The sequence below is a fragment of the Hyla sarda genome, chromosome 5 (genome assembly GCF_029499605.1).
Source record: "Hyla sarda isolate aHylSar1 chromosome 5, aHylSar1.hap1, whole genome shotgun sequence".
NCBI classification, from domain to species: Eukaryota; Metazoa; Chordata; class Amphibia; order Anura; family Hylidae; genus Hyla; species Hyla sarda.
Genome location: NC_079193.1, coordinates 40,936,590 through 40,960,391, shown reverse-complemented (window position 1 = coordinate 40,960,391; position 23,802 = coordinate 40,936,590). Strand labels below are relative to the sequence as shown.

The window sequence follows — 23,802 nt, the reverse complement described above, 5'->3', positions numbered from 1 at the left end:
GCAGAAAATCCTGCAGACTATGAAACAGCGCGGGCACATTATTCTGCTGTTTACCTATATTATTCATTCCAAAGTTTAAGGTTCCTTTAAACAGGGAGGGTATAGAAGACACTGAATTATTTCACACCACCACGTATACATTTCAGTCATGTGATACATATGAGACTCAACTACGCTGACATCCGTTATTCTACAAAGCCAAAGCTGACAGACAGAGGACACAGAGATGTGTTTACCTCACAGACGTAACAAGTATTGTACAACACTAAGATATCCAGCTTGATAGATGGAAGGCAAATAAACCAAGATGATGTTACACGTCAATGACATTGCCTTGCAAAAAAACATAAGTTACAGGACAAGGACTTATTTTTACCTTGCTGTGGCTGGAGGATTTCGGCATGGCTAGTGTTTGTGAATTTACTCTCGCTTTTGTTTTAGTATGAGCAAGGTTGCCTAAATAAAGAACAAAAATTTAAAAAAATACATACAGGATTTAAAGGGACACTACATACAATATTGATACAGCGAGCTAGTCCTAGTGCAGGGCCTCAATGAGTGGTACATGTCACAGAGATGCCAAGTCCTGCATCGCCCTGCACTAGGCATGACGCAGTTACTTCTTGAAGTGTTTCTTTAAATAAAAAGTCTGCATTTTCAACTAGAATTGAGACAATCCCTACTAAGTGTTAGTAGGTCCACTAGCTTCCTCACACATCTCATTTCCCTTTGAAGACTGGGCTAACAACATGACAGAAAGTCATAAAAGTTGTCACTTAAAAGGGAACTCCAGTACTAGATGTGGTGTCCCGGTACAGGACCTTGTCCTGTCCCTGGTCTAAAGTCCCCTCAGCTAGAGTCCCTCCATTCATATAGGGCTCTCCTGCAGGGCTTGCCCTTGGTCGTCTCATGTAAAGTGTGTTTATATTTATTTAATGTATAGAAAATATATGTACAGGACCTTAGTGGCCACATGATGTATGGTTGTGATGTATAGAATGTTCAAGGACCTTAGAGGTCATGTGATGTACCAAGAGTTTACTGGGTTCATAACTTACAGGTTTGCTGACCAATGAGCTTAGTCCAGCCCCTAATTGTATAAAGGGCTTTAGCCACTAAATTCTAGTCTCTTAGTTCCGGATTATCAAGCAAGCACAACGTCTCAGCATCAATTCAATTCATCTAGGCTAAAGCCTAAGAACCTGCAGCCACTAAACGTGAGTTACTCAAAGCTCAATCTATCAAATCCTGTGTGACTACTATCAGCTCAAATCTTCTAAATTAGTAGCACAGTGGCCTGCATAAAAGCTCATTGCTTCCAAGTCCCAGCAAACCTGTGAGGAACCTGTATCCCGGTTCACTCTTGAACAGACTGTTATGTTAAAGACTGTTTCATAAATTCCGCAAGCAAAGTTTCTTCAGTTTATTCCTGAAATCTGCTGTGGACATTCCGTTATTTTTCCCTGCCGTTTGTGGGCAGTGGGAACATTACTAAAAAAGAAACCGCACCCTGGCGTCATGACTTTCAAGGGTTAATACGACCAGACCCTACACTATCACTGCAACACCCCAGTCACCGTTACTCTCCTGGTTCACCACATAGACATCTTATCCCCTATTCACAGGATAGAGGATAAGATGTCTGATTGCGGGGGGGGGGTTGGGGAGTCTGACCGCTGAGCAGTTTGCGATCTCAAGCCCAGCCCCCTGGCGTTCTGAACATTTATGTGCTAGATATCGGAGCGGCCGTAGCTGACACGCCGCCTCCATTCAAGTTTATGGTTGAGACGGAGATACAGCATTTGTTTATCACTGGATCTCTGTAGAGCGATGACTAGAAGGAATGCAACAAGGCACTCAGGGGGATTTAAAATAATATTTTAGAGTAAAATAATCTTTAAATGAGTAGGTTTATTACTACGTGAATAGGCCCAAATGAAGGTTGAATTCGTACAGAGGTGGATCCTGCTAAACCCTATTGGAAGGATGAGGACATGGAGCCCAGAAAGGGTATGGCTAGAGGCCTGAACACCTTTTTGTATTTCAGTGATCTGTTTGACTATAAAAATATGTCCTGGTGAGTCCATGAAAAAGCCTCTACCAATAGGATATAAGGGGATAATTTCACATTCAAATTATCTGCTCATCCTAAAGGTTCACATACTTTTGTCGCTCATAGATATGGGATCATTTTTTCAATAAGTAATTGACTAAGGCTAATATTTTAGATTTATTTGTTTGATTTTGTTCTCTTTATCTGCTTTTAGGACTTGTAGAACACCTGATGTTGTTTTAGGTAAAATGTATGCAGAAATCACTGGACAAGAAACTAAATGCATATGGATGTATTTCAAAGTTGGCAGTTGCAAGTTAAGATTTATCAAAACCTGTCCAGAGGAAAAGTTACTGAGTTGCCCATAGCAACCAATCAGATCACTGCTTTCATTTTTGGAAAGGCCTGTGAAAAATGAAAGAAACGATCTGATTGGTTGCTATGGGCAACTCAGCAGCTTTTCCTCTAGACAGGTTTTTATAAATGTCCCCCATAATGGGCACATTTCACTATGGGCCTCATACCAGTCATGTTCACTAGACCTGTGGTCCCTAACCCAGTCCTCAAGGCCCACCAACATTCCCAGTCCTCAAGGCCCACCAACATTCCCAGTCCTCAAGGCCCACCTCCATGTATCTCTATAGGAAAGCCGAAAATATACAAGCACTGCATCTCTGGCTCTCGCATAGAGATATGTGGTGACCCAGTACAGGAGATGTTACCCCGTACCCTTGCTGTCCTGTCAGGCAGCCTCCTTCAGTGTCCTCAGGGCCCCTTGCACCTGTTTCCCCCCTGTACATATGTTCTGCAGTGTATTGTATTATAAAATGTTTTGTATCTTTAAGAATTGTCATGTGATTGTTACCCAGAAGGTATCAGTGACCAGGTGATCCCAAGAGTGACCTATGGGCTTCCTACTAGTCTCCCCCATATAAGCCCTGGGTGGAGCTTCTCTCTCTTCTCTCTCTTCCTGCTGAGGTCCAGTGCAGTCTTGTCTAGTGTGTGTGTCCAGAGTGTTGGAGACCTCAAAGTCAAGTCCTGCAGCCACCATCAAGTCAAGTAAGATAAAGTCACAGCTTTATGAGTCAAGTCAAGTCAGTCCCTGTCATCTGTCAAGTCAGCGTGGTCTTATTTCAATTGTACAGTCCTGCTACAAGTCCCAGCAAACCCTTAAGGTCACTGATCACCTCCTTGGGTCCTGGCTGAACTGTATAGACTTTACCAACTGTCTACCCTCAGTAAAACTACCATTGTCTGTAACTTGGTGTCGGAGTCTTTATTGCCCCCGTGCCTAGCCCAGGATCCGGTGATATACCTTCGGGTGGTTATAAGCTAAACCACACCCTGGCGTCACAAATACAATCTGCCCCTAGGTTAACAACATCTGCCCTCACCACACACCCCGCCACTACAGATACATGGAGGGCATTAGTGTCTGATTGTGGGGGTTCGACCATAGGACCCCTGTGATCTTCTGCCCGGCACCCCAGCTCTCCCCATGCACGGAGCTGCCTGAACTCATGGTGCCGGGCAGGAGATCGCAGGGGGTCCCAGCGGTAGGAGCCCTGTGATCAGACACTTATCCTCTATCCTGTGGATAGGGCACAAGTACTTATGTACTAACGTTCCCCGTATAGCCCCTTGCCCCATCCTCTTAGTATTCAGTAAGCCGAAAATAGCTGAAAAAGTTTCACGGGTTACACAAATTCTGCTGACATTTTCTTTTACTTTTATTGTTTATTTTCCAGAATAAAGTTACTTTAAGCTAGAAAAAAATTTGATTTACCTGTTTTTGTTAGCGGATTAGTCACCAATATACGAATGAGATTATTTTCAGAGGACCGGAGGAGAAGCACAATGTCAGCTGGCAAGGTGTCCCGATTTTTTTCAAGGAAGCCAGCTGCATTGTAGAGGACCTGAAGATGAAGCACATTGAGTAAAACAACTGATCAGAGAATTTCACTGTGAAGGTATTTCAATTCCTCAAGCAATTTGCTGCGGCGGAGAGTTATTCAGCTTTCGCTCATCTGATTTATGTCTGAAAATGTAGTTAAAGCAAAAGTATTTGACGTAGAATAAAATGTGTAATGACAGATATAGCTTCCACTGCGACCACATAAGTCAGCGGCTGAGTTCTATTATCAAATTAGAAATATTATATTATAGACATATTATAGTTTTTGAAGTGTCAATGTTAGCCGTTATTAGGATTTAAAGGAGTACTCCGACATCAGGTGAACAAAATAAAAATGCAGTAGAAGCATAAAGCATTGCTACCCTGCCTGACCCAGTTCTAAAACCAACAATCTATTTGTTTCAGGTCTTAGTCCTGTACTTCCTAGTTGAGCAGTTGCTCAGTACTTCAATTCCCAGAATGCATTGCTTTCCCCCAGCTCTTCATCACACTCCTCCCGCACTGCCTACTTCCTACTCACAGCACTCTTGCCTGTTCCCTGCCCAGAACTGGTGCAGAACATCTTATTTCACAACATGCTATAGCACAATCAGTGAGGTTGCAGCACCTGCTGTGTCATTCCCTGTCTGCTCCTCTGCCTGTAGCATTTATCAGCACAAGGCAGCATGTGATAAACACACCTTATTCCTAATGTATGTATATATATGTATGTATATATATATATATTTATATGTATATTAGATATGTATATATATATATATATATATACATATATATGTGTGTGTGTGTGTGTGTGTGTGTGTGTATAGGACAGGGTAATGGTGCAGTAGGTGGTAGGGGCTGGTCAGTGGTGTTGATGTCACTCAAAGGGTTGGGGCTAGAGCTCAGAAAAAAGACCCAGCCCCATCTCCTGAGACAGCAGAGGATGACGTGTTGTCTGGGGAGAGAGGGAGGAGCCGGGGAAGCTGGAGTCAACACCACTCTGACAAAGGAAAAGACTACACAACTTCCTGTCAGGGATGAACGACACACAAGAATGCTTATGAGAACACTATATTAGCAAGTTATATAATTTAGGGTGATAGTTTTATTTAAATACAGCTTTCTGAGACAGGAATAACCTTTTAAGGACGATTTAAGATATCACTTACGTGAACAGTACAGTACAGTAGTAAATTTTGTTCCTCATGATAAACATTGTGGCATAAAAAGAATATAATAGGATAAAAGGATCATATACTCCCATCATTCTTTTCGTCAAAGGTGACAAGTGTGATTGATGTGTCATTTCTTTTCCTCCTGTGGGATAACACTAATAATACATGTAGAAGTACCAAAGGATGCTTCAATGAGCCCTAGCACAAGACAAGCTAAAAAAAAGTCTAGTAGGAGACACCTGCAGTCAACTAAAAAAAATGTCTCCTTATGTCTTTGATTTTCCCCAAAAAATAAAAAAAAACAGGTTTAAAAAACAAAAACAAAAAAAAAAAAACCTGGAAAAAAAAGTGCTGTTTTTAAACGATATATATATATATATATATATATATACAGACATACAGTATTTATATGCATTTTGTATAACAGAACATGCTTTACCTTTCCAGCATAATGATGGATTCCAAATGTTAAGTCTACTCTCTTTGGTCTCCAAAAATACTTAGACTTAAGGTTGTCTTCAAACTTTTCTGTAAATTATAATATTTAGTTAGTTAAACATTAGAGAGAGAAAAATTAGGGCCAACATTTTGGAAAGATGTATTAATAAAGTATATTGCTGATTCAATACAAATCTGCTGTAGCCTACTGTATATCTATTTTTGGTAAGGACAGACATAGTGAATAGAACACAAAAAGTAGAAGTAGAACCTGTTCTACAAAATCATGTAGAAACATTGAACTTTGGCTTCAGAATAGAGATGAGCGAACTTACAGTAAATTCGATTCGTTACGAACTTCTCGGCTCGGCAGTTGATGACTTATCCTGCATAAATTAGTTCAGCTTTCAGGTGCTCCCGTGGGCTGGAAAAGGTGGATACAGTCCTAGGAGACTCTTTCCTAGGACTGTATCCACCTTTTCCAGCCCACCGGAGCACCTGAAGGCTGAACTAATTTACGCAGGATAAGTCATCAACTGCCGAGCCGAGAAGTTCGTGACAAATCGAATTTACTGTAAGTTCGCTCATCTCTACTTCAGAACATCTAAACTCCCTATCTCCCATAAGGTGAAATTTGCAAAGGAGTAAGTGATGGCTATTTTACAATGGATAGTGTTATAATGCACATAATACATGTAATCTGTACTCGCCCCAGCCTCCATTCCATAGTGTACATTTTAGAATTTTTTAAAATTAAGATATATGTAGATACTACACACCTACTAGGGTTTGATCAGTTGCCCTAGGAAATTTTATTTCCTCATCAAGAAGAGAGAGCAGACCCATAGGTTTTTGCAGGAACATGTCCAGTAGTGGCCTGTTATCATCATACTCAATGACTCTTGCATCCACATCTTCATTTAAATATTCATTCTTAAAAAAAGAATAAAAAAAATACATATATAAGTTATAATCACCTGATAGGACAGCATGCACACCACGATTCGTGCATCTGGCAGCCAGATCCGGTGGGAGAAAACCGTGGTCTGTTGTGGTTCTCAGACCAGCTCAAAAGCCGTATACCGTTAGAAAATGAGCCAACTGGAGTCACTAGCTGACTCCATATTATGGAAAAGTGAAAGGCAAAAATGGGGGTTTCGATTCTGAGCACTACTGTATAAAGAATGGTATGAAGACTCAGTATACCGCCATCAATTACACAGGACTTGTTTTATTCAGCTATATTCAGTAAAAAGGACAACGCATTTCGGAGCACGCTGGCACCTTTCTCAGATCCACAACACTTAAGTACTGTTGTCCTAATGGGGCTCCTTGGGCAGAGGCTGTGCCTCACACATCCTCCGCACAGGGAGCCCTATCAGGACGACAGTCACCTGATCACTCTGCATCTCCTTCTTAAAGGTACAGTGCAAGGTACGGTGCATAGACAATACAATAGTATATAGTGAATACAGTAAAATTAATAAAGTGCATAACCACAGTAAACAATATAACCGTGGGCCTAACACAGAAGCAGCAGGCATGCCCAAAGAGATCTGCTGCCCCCAGCCTTTGGTTCTGGGACACCACAGACACAGTGCAGAAATTAAAGCATTTTCTGGTTTAAAAGGATTGGAATGTGAACTATAGGGTAGCTGGTAGTCACTGCTTAGGCAGTTGTCAGCATTGTCAGAGGGATTAGCACAGCAACTCTCACACCTCCTTTTAGGTAATTTTCCCTTAAAGGACATCTGCAGCAAAAAACAACTTATCCCCTATCTACAGGGACCCCCCGTGATCTCCCAAACACCCCACATTGCCGCTCTATGTGAGCGGCTAATGCGCGAACACTGCCTCCACGCCTCTCTCATAGAACTACATGGAGAAGGCGTGGCGGCCGCAACGTCACGCTGCGGCCAGCACGCCTCCTGCACGGGAGAGCTGCGGCAGAGATCGCGGGGGTTCCCAGCGTTCAGACCCCCCGTGATCAAACACCTATCCCCTATCCTGTGGATAGGGGATAAGTTGTTTTTGGCTTCAGATGTCCTTTAATGTCAGTGTTTCACTTCAGCTCAGAAGTTTTAGAAACTGACTGGGAATATATGCCAAGCCAGAAATCTCTCAAGTAGGAAAAATACCCATCTTATGACAGCTGTTTCAATGTTATTGCCCCTCATCAGTACAGAGCAGGGCACTGGCTGGCTAGGCTGGACTATGACTAGGAGCCCACATAGCTTGAAACGCGTCAGGGTGGTGATACCATGCTGATCGTGTCTAGATTTCTACTGAAGATACAATAGAGTTGCTGCATTGTTTTACTAGATGTTATAATAACCTGCTTTCCTTTAGGATTTGTTTAACAGGTTCCTTGGCTATAGGGCTCCTAGTCCCGCGGGCGTGACCAAGCGGAGAACCCGCGAAACGGGACTGTCGTTCCACGAGCACAGCCGAACTCGTGCTTCTTTCTCCCCCACCCGAATCCTTGTTCCTGATGTAACCACGCAATAAAGAAAACTTTCTTTGGCATGGAACCGGGTGAGTGTAACATAATTTCTTCTCTCCACATTGTTGTACCTTTGTTTCCATTTAAGCGCAACCCCCGACAAGGCCGCATCACCCGTTTGCTGCCATCCACCATCCAATCCAGCCTTTAAGGACCATACACCACACTACAAGTGCCGGCACTCTATCTCCTGCTACCGTATGTGACAACATGCAACATGCCAAATAGCACAGCAAAATAATGAGACCCTTTTATTAACTGGGATGTGAAATTATCAACTGTTCTGCTTTGCAGATTAGGCTAAGATATTAGTAATCCTTACATTTACAAAACTAACAAGATACACTACAAATAAATATAATAAAAAGACACAATTATTGAATCACAAGAAGGGAAAACGTTCGAGCAGAACGTTCATGATTACATTAGTGATTCACACGTCAATTTGCATGTACGCAGGGCAGACATCTTCCTCTCATCGACCTATCAGGAGCCATTCCAAAGGTCACACCAATTATATATACAGAAGGTCTGTGCATTAGAAATGCAAATTCACAAACAGGGATTTGCATTGTAAAGTCTCTTACTGTGCGCACATAGGGAAGCGGCGTCCAGCACCGTGTTCAGCCCGATACTGTACATGTGAGATATGAGGATTCACAGTACATTAGGTAAGAAATCGTTCATATCTGAGCTTCTGTAGCTCATTTGCAAGCTGTCGGTGCTTAGAACAATAAAATCAGTTCTGGGCTTGAAATGGATAATTGTCGTAAAAATATCCTGATTAATCCTAGTGGAGATTCATTCCATTGAAAACAATTGGTTTAAAAGGTGAATAATATCACAAGGCTCTGTTACATCTTTTATATTCTGCATTCTTTTTTTATTAATATGAAACCCCTTTATGTTTTGATGAAACGAGGTACACATGTTACTTATATGTCAATTAAAAATATAATAGCATTAACTTACTTATGTGAGGGTGGGTTTTTTGTCTAAAGTTCCATGCAAGTCTATGGGACTTCTGGTTCATCATTCAATTGCGTTACTCTCAGGCTGCAGAGATTGACCAGGACTTTTAACCATCCTGCTGACTGTCCAGCAGACAGGGGCAGAACATAGTTTGTTATGAGTTGGGGATATAAGGACATGATATGAGGTCGGGATATGGGGACGGAATATGAGATCGGCATATGAGGACGGGATATGAGGATGGCACATGGGGATGGAATATGAGGTTGAGATATGAGGGTTAGATATCAGGACAGGATATAAGATTGGAATATGAGGATGGGATATGAGTATAGTATATGAGGACAGGATATGAGGATAAGATATGAGGTCAGGATACAAGATCAAGGTGTGAGGATGGGAAATGAGGACAGGATATGAGGACGAGATATGAGGACAGGATATGAGAATGAGATATGAGGACGGGATATGAGGACGAGATATGAGGACAGGATATGAGGACGAGATATGAGGTCAGGATATGAGAACAGCATATGAGAACGGGATATTAGATAAGGATATAAGGTTGGGACATGAGCATGGGAGCGTCATTGTTGCTTTATTTTTCCCACACAATTTAAAGGGATACACCGGTGGAAAACTATTTTTATTAAAACAGCTGGTGCCAGCAAGTTAAAAATATTTGTAAATTACTTCTATTTAAAAATCTAAATTCTTCCAGTACTTATCAGCTGCTGTATGCTCCACAGGAAGTTCTTTTCTTTTTTAATTCATTTTCTGTTTAACCACAGTGCTCTCTGCTGACACCTCTGTCCATTTCAAGAACTGTTCAGAGCAGGAGAGGTTTGCTATGAGGATTTTCTCCTGCTTTGGACAGTTCCTGAAATGGACAGAGGTGTCAGCAGAGAGCACCGTGGTCAGACAGAAAAGCATAAAGCAGCTGATAAGTACTGGAAGGATTAAGATTTTTAAACAGAAATAATTTACAAATCTGTTTAACTTTCTGGGACCAGTTGATTAAAAAATAGTTTTCCAGGGACAATACGAGAGACTTTCTCATATGCTTCCGTTCACTGGAACTTATTTGTCTTAATCTTTTGTTACCCGTGTTACTTTTCATTTCCTTTGTCTGATATTTCGGTCCACAAGACCGTATTGTGCTAAGTATTTTCCTGTATTGCTGTGTTCACCACATCTACCTTAATAAACTTTTTGTTGAATTATAAAAAAAAAAAAAAAAAACTATTGTTTTCCACTGGAGTACCCCTTTAGGTAGGAACACTACTCTGCTAGTGTTAAATAAAAAAAAATATGTGAATATACCCATCAGCTATCTGAAATTCATAGACTCTTTGTAGTGTGCTGTAGAGTAATAAGCATAGAACACATATTTTTTTCCTTGATGATGTATAAATGACATCTTTACAATCCCAATATGAATGCCCCAGCTATGGGTCTCTGGTAATGTCAATAAGGAGGTTATAGGGTAAATTCTATCGGTGAAGCAATACACTTATCATACGGTGCTATGGCATATTGAAAGGGTTGTCTTTCTATGGCCAGGTGTTAGTTGGGAGTCAATAGAGAAATATGAAACACCAGACCTCCATGGCATTTAGTTTTTTTCTTGTGTGTGTTTTTTCACTGTTGTGGAGTTTTAAGAGTCAGGGACATCTTTCCAAAAGGGCATGGCATGTTTCATGAAATGTTTATGTTTTTCCTCCCATAGACTACTTCACTGATGCTCAGCCACAGTACATGTATGGCAGTTGGGCATGAAGGTCAAATATAAATTTTATAGGGATTATAACCCCATACATTATCTGTATGGGGTTACTAAACAATGTATCTGCCTAACTTAAAGGTTTACTCCGGCTCTAAGACATCTTATCCCCGATCCAAAGGCTAGAGGATAAGATGTCTGATCACGGGGGTCCCGCCGCTGAGGACTCCTGCAATCTCTCATGCAGCACCCACCTGTGTGAGCTGCACGCCATGAGAGATTGCGGGGGTCCCCAGCGGCGGGACCCCTGTGATCAGACATCTTATCCCCTATACTTTGGTTTAAATAATTTTTATTGGATTTTTTTGAGAAATTTACAACAAAGGAAAGATTGGCCAAAGAAAACAAGGTGGCCAAGGAACAATACATAACAAATATAACACAGTTATATAAATATTACTAAAGCAATCACTCAGCTGTATGCAGAAATATTAATTTGCAGAATCATGTCTTTGGATGTTAGTGGACAAAACGTCTTAGAGCCAGAGTACCCCTTTAAAGATAATAATAAAAAAAAAAAACATATATGTTTAGCCTGGTCTAAAGAGAGCAAATGTGCCGGGAGTCATAAAACAGTTAATGAATAAATAAATGATGCATTTTTATAAAATGAGATTTTCTTACCTGTTCCCAAGCAAATATGTGTTGGTTGAAGTAGAACTGTATTTGTTCATTTGCAATGTTAATGCAGAGTTGTTCAAAGGAATTCTTTTTAAAATTCTCAAAGCCAAAGATATCGAGAATCCCAATACTGTAGCCCTCTTCCTCCTCGCTGAAACATCAAACACATCTTTATAATTGTGTTTTATCCATGGAACTCTATTTGTAAGATTAATCTTTTAAATTGAATGTGTTTCATGTATTATGGTTCAATCTGGCTTGAACATTGTGTCAGAGTGACTAACAAAGAAAGATGACCGAATCTGTATCTAAGAGGTGTGGTACCTCCCCACTGCCATGTTGCAGACATCTTTCTTTTCTTCATACACCCAGTCACAACACTCTTGGTGGTAACTATCATTTTAAAGGGAATCTGCCATTACTTTCATACTGCCTGAAGCACGAGTCATTGGAGTGGTCCCCGTGATTTCTCTGATAGCTTTGGTAGAGATCTATCAATCATGGCTGGTGGGTCAGAGAGAAGCCACCAGGATCACCATGATGATTTGTGGTTCAGGCAGCATGAAAGTGAGAATATGTTTCCTTTAAGTAGAACATAAGCATAATGGTTACGGTCTCTAACCAACCTACACAGCTTGATGGTTTCTTTGACACTTTATGGGTAAATACACTTGAACAAATGAACAGAAGAACATATGGAGCAATTTAACGTTTTCTTTAACATAGTCTTTGGTTAGGGCCTGGTACTCAAACTGTGCCCTTAGAAGAATGAAGGCCTTAAAGGGGTACTCCACTGCTCAGCACTTGGAACAAACTGTTCCGAACGCTGGAGCCGGGAGCTCGTGACATCATAGCCTGATGTCACGCCCCATCCCATAGACTTGCATTGAGGGGGCGTGCGTGACGTCATGAGGGGGCGAGGCTATGACTTCACAAGCTCCCGGTGCCGGCTCCAGTGTTCAGAACAGTTGGTTCCAAATGCTGAACAGCGGAGTATCCCTTAAAGGCCTTAAAGGGGTACTCCGCTGCTCAGCGCTTGGAACAAACTGTTCCGAACGCTGGAACCGGTGCCGGGAGTTTGTTCCAAATGCTGAGCAGCGGAGTACCCCTTTAATTCAAACCCATGTGTTGATGGGTCTCAGGTAGGTACTCCCCTACCAGGCCATACACTACTAGGCATTGTTTTCCAGGGTAGGGCCAAACATTTGTCTAAAGATGCTTTGGCACCTCCAGCTGTCTGTAGCTACTAAGCCAACCACTACCTATTTCCAGATTTCACCTGGCCTCCACCAATGAGTACTCTCTGGGGTGTCCACATTTCTAGTTGGGATTCTACCTTTAAATCATCCTCACCTTAACTTGGCGCTTGGTTTCAGTAAAGCGTTGATGCGGTTTACAATCCAGCTAAAGAGTCGACCATATAATGCTTTGGACATGGCGTCTCTAACATCCGCTGCTTTCTCCACAGTATTCTGACGAATTATGGTTTCTCCTCGTGTGACCACACAATGAGAGGTGAGCGCATCTTGTAGTTCATCCGGTTGTATACAGAGTAAGGAGGCAGCTAAGATACAAGGCACATATAACATAAGATAACTATACCCAAACATAAAACGAGATAAACTAAATATAAAATAAAATAACTATACCCAAACTTATATTTGTACACTTTGGCTATAGGGTCTAAATTGCTGAATTGGCTGAAGATCACAATTTAGAATTAGTGCCATGATAAAACGATTTGATGTTTTGGACCATTGTGGACACCATTTGTACTAGCTGGTAAGACTAGGAGCAATCACATGTCATGCCATGCATCTAAGCAACAAAGTAAGTATTCTTCAGCTTGCCACACTTGCAAGTAATACAACCCCGCCTTGGAGCTCGGGATGCCAGAACACACCTGCTTCAATAATCCAAGAAAGAAGAAGATCCAACTTACGTGGATAAGGTCTAAAAATTATTTATTACAGCATACAAAGTTTAAAAGTCCATTCAGATCCAAAGGATTGACTGACGTGTTTTGGACAGTGTGTCCTTAGTCATAGACATAATGATGAACGGAATGCATAACATTTTATAACAGTTCACAACAGAAAGAACTCCTTATACACATATGATCCTATATATTTTTTTTTATTCTTGTCTTGCATTAAAAACAGAAATAAAAAAACAAAAAGATCAAACATATTGCAATGCCAGCCAAGGGATCTTCTGAAAGTTTCCAATAAATAAATAAAGAAGAAAATGTGAATTTTATCTCCAGCTCGGTTGCAGATCCAATAGCCATCTTTATTCACATAGAGCTACATGAATCACAGGTACAAGGCAGGATGTGACGTATTGCTGCCATGTGCTGGCCTTACTCATACACGTATGAGTAAGGCCAGCACATGTCCGAAACGTGTCACATTTTGCCTTGTAACTGTGATTCGTGTAGCTCTATATGAATAAAGATGGCTATTGGATCTGCAACCGAGCTGGAGTTTTCCTGCCTTTGTCATTTCTAGCAAGGTGCAGTCCGCACCTTCTCTGTGCTCAGTCCTACTGGCTTTGGGGTGAGCTGATCTTCTCTTCTATTGTTTCAATTCACTAATATTGGTACATTAAATCGTACCTATGGTTGAGTCCCCCTGGGTGACTTGTGCCCAATCTAAAAATCCAAAAAGCTGCATACATTTTTTGTCTTCATCATATTTAGATGGAAAAATACATTCTATTCCCATAAATGCAAACCCACTCACATCACCTTGATGGCATTCAGAGAAATGCTTGAAAACGACAGACACATTTAAAGTATTAGAATTGCTATGTAAGATGTGTTACAATTGATAACATTCTCTTGTTTATAGAAGTAAACGTCTTTTCCACATTCATATGGCTGCGGACCTTGCATATCCTTTGAACGCATTTATAACATCATGTTACATCTAGCCAGGTTTTTCCACCTTCATTTTGATGGAGTACAAAAAATTTTTTTTTTTTTTATTAAAAAAATAAATACTTTAATGTAATTTAATTCCTTGCTGAATGGGGTCAAAATTGCTCTTTTATATACTGGATTTTATATATTTTTTTTTTCTATTTTCAACTTGGTTGTCTCTGTCTATGTTTTTTTTTTTACCAAAAACCAATTTCTTTCTGCTACTCATTTAACTTTTCTGTTTCATCTTCTCTATCTTCTGTTCTTGGTATCCACATTCTCCTAAGCGATTGCACTTTTTCCTCCTCCTCCTTCTACACACCATCTGAGAAATTCCTTTTTTGATCTGCATAGTTTACCTATGGGGCTAGCTTTTTAAACATGCATTGGAGGACACAATCATGCATCCAAAATGACATTGCAAGAGGTGGAATTACGGTAGGTTTTTCTACCCACACACCTTTTTTCAATATTTGCCAAAAAATGGAGGTCGAAAAACATTATGTCAATCTTCCCAACACATGACTTAAATTTCGAATTTAAGGGGTTGTTGGTCATGAAGTTCATGAAGTCTGGTATGGCCGCTATGTCCCCACCCCATATAAATATGAGGTTGTCTATGTAGCGGCCATAACGGACCACTGCATGAAAAAAAACGCAAAACAGTGAACAAAAACATTGTTCCCACCATGCCATGTAAATTATGGCATATCAAGGGGAGAATTCGGACCCCATGCTGGTGCCTGAAAACTGCAAATAAAATTGTCACTAAAAAGAAAGAAATTGTGATAAGATATTTTATTGTAACTGTACAATGTAATTTTTATATTAATGGAGGAATAATTTTAATGCTTAAAGGCCCAGATGATGAGATATGCAAGTATACAAGCCAGGCACATCAGAGGTTAACCACCTATATGATGAAAGTCAGGTAACGTATTCCAAAAGACCCAATATACGCTTAGTGGGGGAGATTTATCAAAACCTGTGCAAAGGAAAAGTGTCCCATAGCAACCAATCAGATCGCTTCTTTCAAAAAGACGTAAAGGATCTGCATGATCTAGTGAGTAACATATAAAAGCCCCCTAAACAAAGGCCATTTATCCTATATATATATAAACATAGTCAAAATCAGTGGTCTGTCCGGGCATGCTGGAAGTTCTAGTTTTGCAACATCTGTTTGTCCACAGTTTGGAGACGTCTTCAATATTACTTGGGCAGGAAGATGTTTTGTCAATAAAAAGAATATCACCTGAATGTTTATAAATAACTATTTATTATGTAGTTTCAAGACCAATCCCTTCTGTCAAATGAGTAATGGCTGTATACTAATTGTAACTGAAAATTGCTTCATATATTCTATAGGTCAGTGGTCTTCAACCTGCGGACCTCCAGATGTTGCAAAACTACAACTCCCAGCATGACCGGACAGCCGTTGGCTGTCCGGGCATGCTGGGAGTTGTAGTTTTGCAACATCTGGAGGTCCGCAGGTTGAAGACCACTGCTATAGGTCATAGGTTGTTATGATGATGATGTGTTAAGAAATTTTCGGCTGATCACTCAAAACGCGATCCTTGTTTGTACCATCAGAATCCTTTCTGTTTGTATAAATTAGACTTACGGAGCTGAAGCACAGCTGTTGTTTATGGAATATTTTTATTTTTTACTAAGTATGCTAAAAAGTCTTTGCCAAGTCATCAAATAGAAAAAAAAAAAAAGGATTTTCTTCACTTTTATGTTTCTTTCAAAGTGGTGTAAAAGTGGAAGGAGCTGAAGGATAAAAACAGCAAAACAGTCATTAGAAGATTCCATAAAATATTGTGCTGCGGCTCGGTTTACACTTCTGGAATGGCTTCTATTTCTAACAGGCAGACAAATACATTGACAAACTCCATTGGCTTATTTTGGGGTCAATCTGGTTTCTGCAGACAACCCTCTCAGCGGGGCTAAAATTCTGTACTGAAGTCCATTAACATTTTTGGATTTTTCTATAATGGCCACAAGAAACATAGAAACATAGAATGTGTCGGCAGATAAGAACCATTCGGCCATCTAGTCTGCCCAATATTTTGAAAACTATTAATAGTCCCTGGCGTTATCTTATAGGAAGGATAGCCTTATGTCTATCCCTATCTTATATGAAGAATAGCCTAATACCTATCCCTATCTTATATGAAGGATAGCCTTATACCTATCCCTATCTTATATGAAGGATAGCCTTATGCCTATCTCTATCTTATATGAAGGATAGCCTTATGCCTATCCCTATCTTATATGAAGGATAGCCTTATACCTATCCTTATCTTATATGAAGGATAGCCTTATACCTATCCTTATCTTATATGAAGGATAGCCTTATACCTATCTCTATCTTATATGAAGGATAGTCTTATGCCTATCCCTATCTTATATGAAGGATTGCCTTATGCCTATCCCTATCTTATATGGAGGATAGCCTTATGCTTATCCCTACCTTATATGAAGGATAGCCTTATGCCTATCCCTATCTTATATGAAGGATAGCCTTATGCCTATCCCTATCTTATATGAAGGAGAGCCTTATGCTTATCCCTACCTTATATGAAGAATAGCCTTGTGTCTATCCCTATCTTATATGAAGGATAGCCTTATGCATATCCCTATCTTATATGAAGGATAGCCTTATACCTATCCTAGGTCAGGCAGGGGCAATAAAGAGTCCACGGTAAGGTTAAGGGTAACGGTAGCTTTTACTGAGGTTAGACAGGTGGTACAGTCTATACAGTTGAGCCAATATCCCAGAGAGGTGGGAAGTGACACAGAGAGACCTCACAGGCTTCCTGGGACTTGCAGTAGGTAGACTGACTATAATGCAGGCCACGGTGACTAGGCAGTAGACTTGACTTGACTAACTTGATGACTGACAATTAGATGACTTTGGCTTACTTGCAATTGATAGGTGGCTGCAGACTTTAGGCTTGAGGCCTCCAATGCTCTGTACACTCATACTGAGATCACTTGACTGCACTGGACCTCAGGAACAAAGAGAGATGAAAGAGGGAGATTGCAGCTCCTCACCATCTCATATAGCGGAGCCCATAGGTCACTAGAGAGGTCACCTGTTCACTGAATTCTCTGGGTAACAATCGCATGACTTGAACATGTGACTTAAACACAATCATGTGGTGAAAATATAATCATGTGACAAACAATAAAGGTCCTTTACTCATTATGTGAAACCACTTTTATGGGAAACCTATATACACAGGGGGAGACACTACAGGAGAGCCCGGGGACAGACAGGGACTCAACCTGACAGGACGGAAGGACCATATCCCGTACTGGGATACCACAAAAATGCCTACAGCACACGCTTACCAAAGCAAACAATGAAAAATGTCCCCCATAGTGTTCACCACTCAAACTAATCTTTCTAGATTTGTATACATTATACTCCCATGCGATAACACTACATAAAAAAACAAGAACTTAGAAAGATTAAAAAATTGTAAAAAGAAATTGAAACTACAGAAAACTAGGATATTAGTAAAAAAAAACTTAGGAGAATCGAAAAGGTATGGCAAAAGTAAAGACCATTTAACTGTACAGTTGATTAAATAGGCTTAGGGGAAGAAGTATCATTGCCTTTCTGACATTTTATTGGTTCTAATTTGGCACAAAATTTTTGTACAGTTAGTTTTAGCGCAAAAATTTTGAGCATTTTCAAAATAAACACTTTCTGCAAAACTGACTCTGAAATGCAGTGAATCATTATTGACATTGCTGTGGAAGATATTTACGATGTGGGCCTTTTTGAAAAACATGCAAAAAAAGTAAACACAAAATCACACCACATATGATTTTAACAGTGATTTAGAAAAGTGACATCCTACAGGAAATTCTGAGGTAATTTTTCATTTGTGCAAAATTTATCAAAAACTTGTCACCTTGGTGAAAATGTTAAATTATGCACAAGTAAGCCAAAGACACAGCCACACAGTGATAAATCTCCCCCATTGTCTATAAAAAATGCATAAATTAATAGTGCAAGCAAATATAAGAAACTGTGTTGTAGTAAATCCATTTAGAGAGAAATGCATTTTTCTCCACATACAGTATAAGGTGCTATTTCCTTCTTCCCTAAACACATCAAAAAACTTCAAATTTCACTGATGGATGAGATTACATGCCATCAATAGAAGGTGTTAAAGAAGGGAGAAGAGTTGAAGGAGTGACTTGAAATAAAGAAGCAGATATAGGGGATATAGATATTTAGGGGATATACTATAAAGATATAGACAGTGTATGTATGCAGTGTATAATGACATCATAGCAGCTAGTCTCCATCTACTTACTCAGGAACAACTGTAAATTATTAAGGAAGTATGAAGAGGGGAAAACTAATGAAAATCTTTATAGTCTATGGGACTTCCGATACCTCTCCTGACCACATTACTCTAAGGCTGCAGAGATTGCCTGGGACATATGAGGACAGCATTGGAGGACAAGATATAGAAATGGGATATGAGGACAAGATATGAGGACAGGACATGCGGTTGGAATATGAGGACGAGATATGAGGTAGGAATATGAGGACAAGATATGAGGACAAGATATGAGGTTGTTATTTCAGGACAAGATATGATGTTGGAATATAAGGTCAGGATATTAGGTTTGTATATGAGGACAAGATATAAGGTAGAATACGAGGAAGAGATATGAGGTCGGTATATGACGATGGGATATGAGGTCGAAAAATGAGGATGAGATATGAGGAAGGGATATGAGGATGTGATATGAGAATTGGATATGAGGATGAGATATGAGGATGGGATATGAGGTCGGGATATGTGGATGTAACATGAGGTCGGGATATGAAGACGGGATATGAGGATATGAGGTCGGGATGGGATATGAGGTCGGGATAGGAGGATGAGATGTGAGGTCGGGATATGAGTACAGGATATAAGGATGTGATAGGAGGTTGGGATATATGGTCAGGATATGAGGATGAGATATGAGGATGTAATATGAGGTCGGGATATGAGGATGACATAGGAGGACAGGATATGGGGTGTCACGATGCCGGCTGGCAGGAGGTGGATCCTCTGTGCCAGAGAGGGATTGACGTGGACCGTGCTAGTGGACCGGTTCTAAGTTACTACTGGTATTCACCAGAGCCCGCCGCAAAGCGGGATGGTCTTGCAGCGGCGGTAGTAACCAGGTCGTATCCACTAGCAACGGCTCAACCTCTCTGACTGCTGAAGATAGGCGCGGTACAAGGGAGTAGACAAGAGCAAGGTCGGACGTAGCAGAAGGTCGGGGCAGGCAGCAAGGATCGTAGTCAGGGGCAACGGCAGGAGGTCTGGAACACAGGCTAGGAACACACAAGGAAACGCTTTCACTGGCACGATGGCAACAAGATCCGGCGAGGGAGTGCAGGGGAAGTGAGGTATACATAGGGAGTGCACAGGTGAACACACTAATTAGAACAACTGCGCCAATCAGTGGCGCAGTGGCCCTTTAAATCGCAGAGACCCGGCGCGCGCGCGCCCTAGGGAGCGGGGCCGCGCGCGCCGGGACAGGACCGACGGAGAGCGAGTCAGGTACGGGAGCCGGGGTGCGCATCGCGAGCGGGCGCCACCCGCATCGCGAATCGCATCCCGGCTGGAGGCGGTATCGCAGCGCACCCGGTCAGTGGATCTGACCGGGGCGCTGCAGTAGCGAGGATGTTGCGAGCGCTCCGGGGAGGAGCGGGGACCCGGAGCGCTCGGCGTAACAGTACCCCCCCCCCTTGGGTCTCCCCCTCTTCTTGGAGCCTGAGAACCTGAGGACCAGACTTTTGTCTAGGATATTGTCCTCAGGTTCCCAGGATCTCTCTTCAGGACCACAGCCCTCCCAATCAACCAAAAAAAATGTTTTCCCTCTGACCGTCTTGGAGGCCAGTATCTCCTTCACGGAGAAGATGTCAGAAGAACCGGAAACAGGAGTGGGAGAAACAAGTTTGTGAGAGAAACGGTTGATGATGAGTGGTTTAAGAAGAGAGACATGAAAGGCATTAGGAATACGAAGAGAAGGAGGAAGAAGAAGTTTGTAAGAGACAGGATTAATTTGGCACAAGATTTAGAAAGGACCAAGATAGCGTGGTCCCAGTTTGTAGCTGGGGACACGGAAGCGGACATATTTAGCGGAGAGCCATACCTTGTCTCCGGGAGAAAAAATGGGGGGAGCTCTTCTTTTCTTATCGGCAAACTTTTTCATGCGAGATGAAGCCTGTAAAAGAGAATTTTGGGTCTCTTTCCATATGGTGGAAAGATCACGAGTTACTTCATCCACAGCGGGCAAACCAGAGGGCAAGGGAGTAGGGAGGGGGGGAAGAGGGTGACGGCCGTACACCACGAAAAATGGGGATTTGGAAGAAGATTCAGAGACTCTGCAGTTGTACGAGAATTCGGCCCATGGTAGAAGATCTGCCCAGTCATCCTGGCGGGAGGAAACAAAATGCCGTAAATAGTCACCCAGGACCTGGTTAATTCTTTCTACTTGCCCATTGGATTGAGGATGATAAGCAGAAGAGAAGTTTAATTTAATCTTGAGTTGTTTACAGAGAGCCCTCCAGAATTTTGACACGAATTGGACGCCTCTATCCGAGACGATCTGCGTGGGCAAACCGTGAAGACGAAAAATGTGTACAAAAAATTGTTTTTGTAGGAAGACCAGGAAGAGGAATAAAATGTGCCATCTTGGAAAATCGATCAACGACCACCCAAACAACAGTGTTGCCACGGGATGGGGGTAAGTCTGTAATAAAGTCCATACCAATCAGAGACCAAGGCTGTTCGGGGACAGGCAGAGGATGAAGGAGACCAGCAGGCTTCTGGCGAGGAGTCTTATCCCGGGCACAGACAGTACAGGCCCGCACAAAATCAACAACATCCGTCTCCAGAGTCGGCCACCAATAGAAACGAGAGATGAGTTGCAAGGACTTTTTGATGCCCGCATGGCCAGCGAGGTGGGAGGAGTGACCCCATTTGAGAATCCCGAGGCGTTGGCGTGGAGAAACGAAGGTCTTCCCTGGAGGAGTTTGCCTGATGGAGGCTGGAGAAGTGGAGATCAGACAGTCAGGAGGAATGATGTGTTGCGGAGAGAGCTCTACTTCCGAGGCATCCGAGGAACGAGAGAGAGCATCGGCCCTAATGTTCTTGTCGGCAGGGCGAAAATGAATTTCAAAGTTAAAACGGGCAAAGAACAGAGACCACCTGGCCTGGCGAGGATTCAGCCGTTGGGCAGACTGGAGATAGGAGAGATTCTTGTGATCGGTGTAAATGATAACTGGAAATTTTGATCCCTCCAGCAGATGCCTCCATTCCTCAAGTGCCAATTTAATGGCCAGTAGTTCTCGATCCCTGATGGAGTAGTTCCTCTCCGCCGGAGAGAAGGTCCTAGAAAAAAACCCACAAGTAACAGCATGCCCGGAAGAATTTTTTTGTAGAAGGACCGCTCCAGCTCCCACTGAGGAGGCATCAACCTCCAATAGGAAGGGTTTAGATGGGTCAGGTCTGGAGAGCACGGGAGCAGAAGAAAAGGCAGACTTGAGCCGTTTAAATGCGTCTTCCGCTTGAGGAGACCAGGACTTAGGATTGGCATTCTTCTTGGTTAAAGCCACGATAGGAGCCACAATAGTGGAAAAATGTGGAATAAATTGTCTGTAATAATTGGCGAACCCCAAAAAACGTTGGATAGCACGGAGTCCGGAGGGGCGTGGCCAATCTAAGACGGCAGAGAGTTTATCTGGGTCCATTTGTAGTCCCTGGCCAGAGACCAAGTATCCTAGGAAAGGAAGAGATTGACATTCAAACAGACATTTCTCCATTTTGGCATAAAGTTGATTGTCTCGAAGTCTCTGAAGAACCATGCGGACATGCTGGCGGTGTTCTTCTAAGTTGGCAGAAAAAATCTGAATATCGTCCAGATACACAACAACACAGGAATATAAGAGATCACGAAAAATTTCATTAACAAAGTCTTGGAAGACGGCAGGAGCGTTGCACAGGCCAAAGGGCATGACCAGATACTCAAAGTGTCCATCTCTAGTGTTAAATGCAGTTTTCCATTCGTCCCCCTCCCTGATGCGGATGAGATTATAAGCACCTCTTAAGTTCAGTTTGGTAAAGATGTGGGCACCTTGAAGGCGATCAAAGAGTTCTGAGATAAGAGGCAGGGGGTAGCGGTTCTTTACCGTGATTTTATTAAGTCCGCGGTAATCAATGCAAGGACGTAGGGAGCCATCTTTTTTGGACACAAAGAAAAATCCAGCTCCGGCAGGAGAGGAGGATTTGCGGATAAACCCCTTTTTTAAATTTTCCTGGATGTATTCAGACATAGCAAGAGTCTCTGGGGCGGACAGAGGATAAATTCTGCCCCGGGGTGGAGTAGTGCCCGGGAGGAGGTCAATAGGACAGTCATAAGGCCTGTGAGGAGGTAAAGTCTCAGCTTGTTTTTTGCAAAATACGTCAGCATAGTCCATATAAGCCTTAGGGAGACCGGTTACAGGGGGAAAAAAAAATGAAAATGTAGCCAGCACCTAAACCCAATACACGGGTGCACGCTGCTGTGGCAAGTACGAAACATGTAAAAAAAGAAAATGGCAGCAGCACACTTGGTCAACAAAATGGAGGCTCTTAGCGCACTTTTTGGGGGACACGTTTTGATCAAAAAGTGCGCTAAGAGCCTCCATTTTGTTGACCAAGTGTGCTGCTGCCATTTTCTTTTTTTACATGTTTTGTACTTGCCACAGCAGCGTGCACCCGTGTATTGGGTTTAGGTGCTGGCTACATTTTCATTTTTTTTTTCTTTGCTGTGCAAATTTGGGGGGAGTGGCTCCCTCTGTAGCCGTGCATCCCCTCCCCTATTTTCACAGGAGGTGGTTTGGATCGTTAGTGGATCCAACATGTCACCCAGCCTGAGGTAGGTGAGTGTTTAGGGACCCATCCGATAAGAGGCCACCTCCGCGTGGTGGATGGGGGACACGTTTTGATCAAAAAGTGCGCTAAGAGCCTCCATTTTGTTGACCAAGTGTGCTGCTGCCATTTTCTTTTTTTACATGTTTTGTACTTGCCACAGCAGCGTGCACCCGTGTATTGGGTTTAGGTGCTGGCTACATTTTCATTTTTTTTTTCTTTGCTGTGCAAATTTGGGGGGAGTGGCTCCCTCTGTAGCCGTGCATCCCCTCCCCTATTTTCACAGGAGGTGGTTTGGATCGTTAGTGGATCCAACATGTCACCCAGCCTGAGGTAGGTGAGTGTTTAGGGACCCATCCGATAAGAGGCCACCTCCGCGTGGTGGATGGGGGACACGTTTTGATCAAAAAGTGCGCTAAGAGCCTCCATTTTGTTGACCAAGTGTGCTGCTGCCATTTTCTTTTTTTACATGTTTTGTACTTGCCACAGCAGCGTGCA

At 42.1% G+C, this 23,802-nt stretch overlaps 1 protein-coding gene across 9 annotated transcripts in view; it reads right to left on the bottom strand.

Annotated features, from left to right (window-relative positions):
• The window catches only part of MYO3A (myosin IIIA), a 212,176-nt gene that overhangs the window by 48,137 nt on the left and 140,237 nt on the right, over window positions 1–23,802 (bottom strand). For all 9 annotated transcript variants that reach the window (XM_056519327.1, XM_056519328.1, XM_056519330.1 and 6 more), the window contains 6 exons: window positions 12,796–13,006; window positions 11,446–11,593; window positions 6,343–6,496; window positions 5,565–5,653; window positions 3,840–3,969; window positions 377–456 (listed from right to left, as the gene is read on the bottom strand). In XM_056519327.1, the coding sequence (XP_056375302.1) occupies window positions 377–456; window positions 3,840–3,969; window positions 5,565–5,653; window positions 6,343–6,496; window positions 11,446–11,593; window positions 12,796–13,006 (812 nt within the window). The remainder of the gene's footprint in view (window positions 1–376; window positions 457–3,839; window positions 3,970–5,564; window positions 5,654–6,342; window positions 6,497–11,445; window positions 11,594–12,795; window positions 13,007–23,802) is intronic.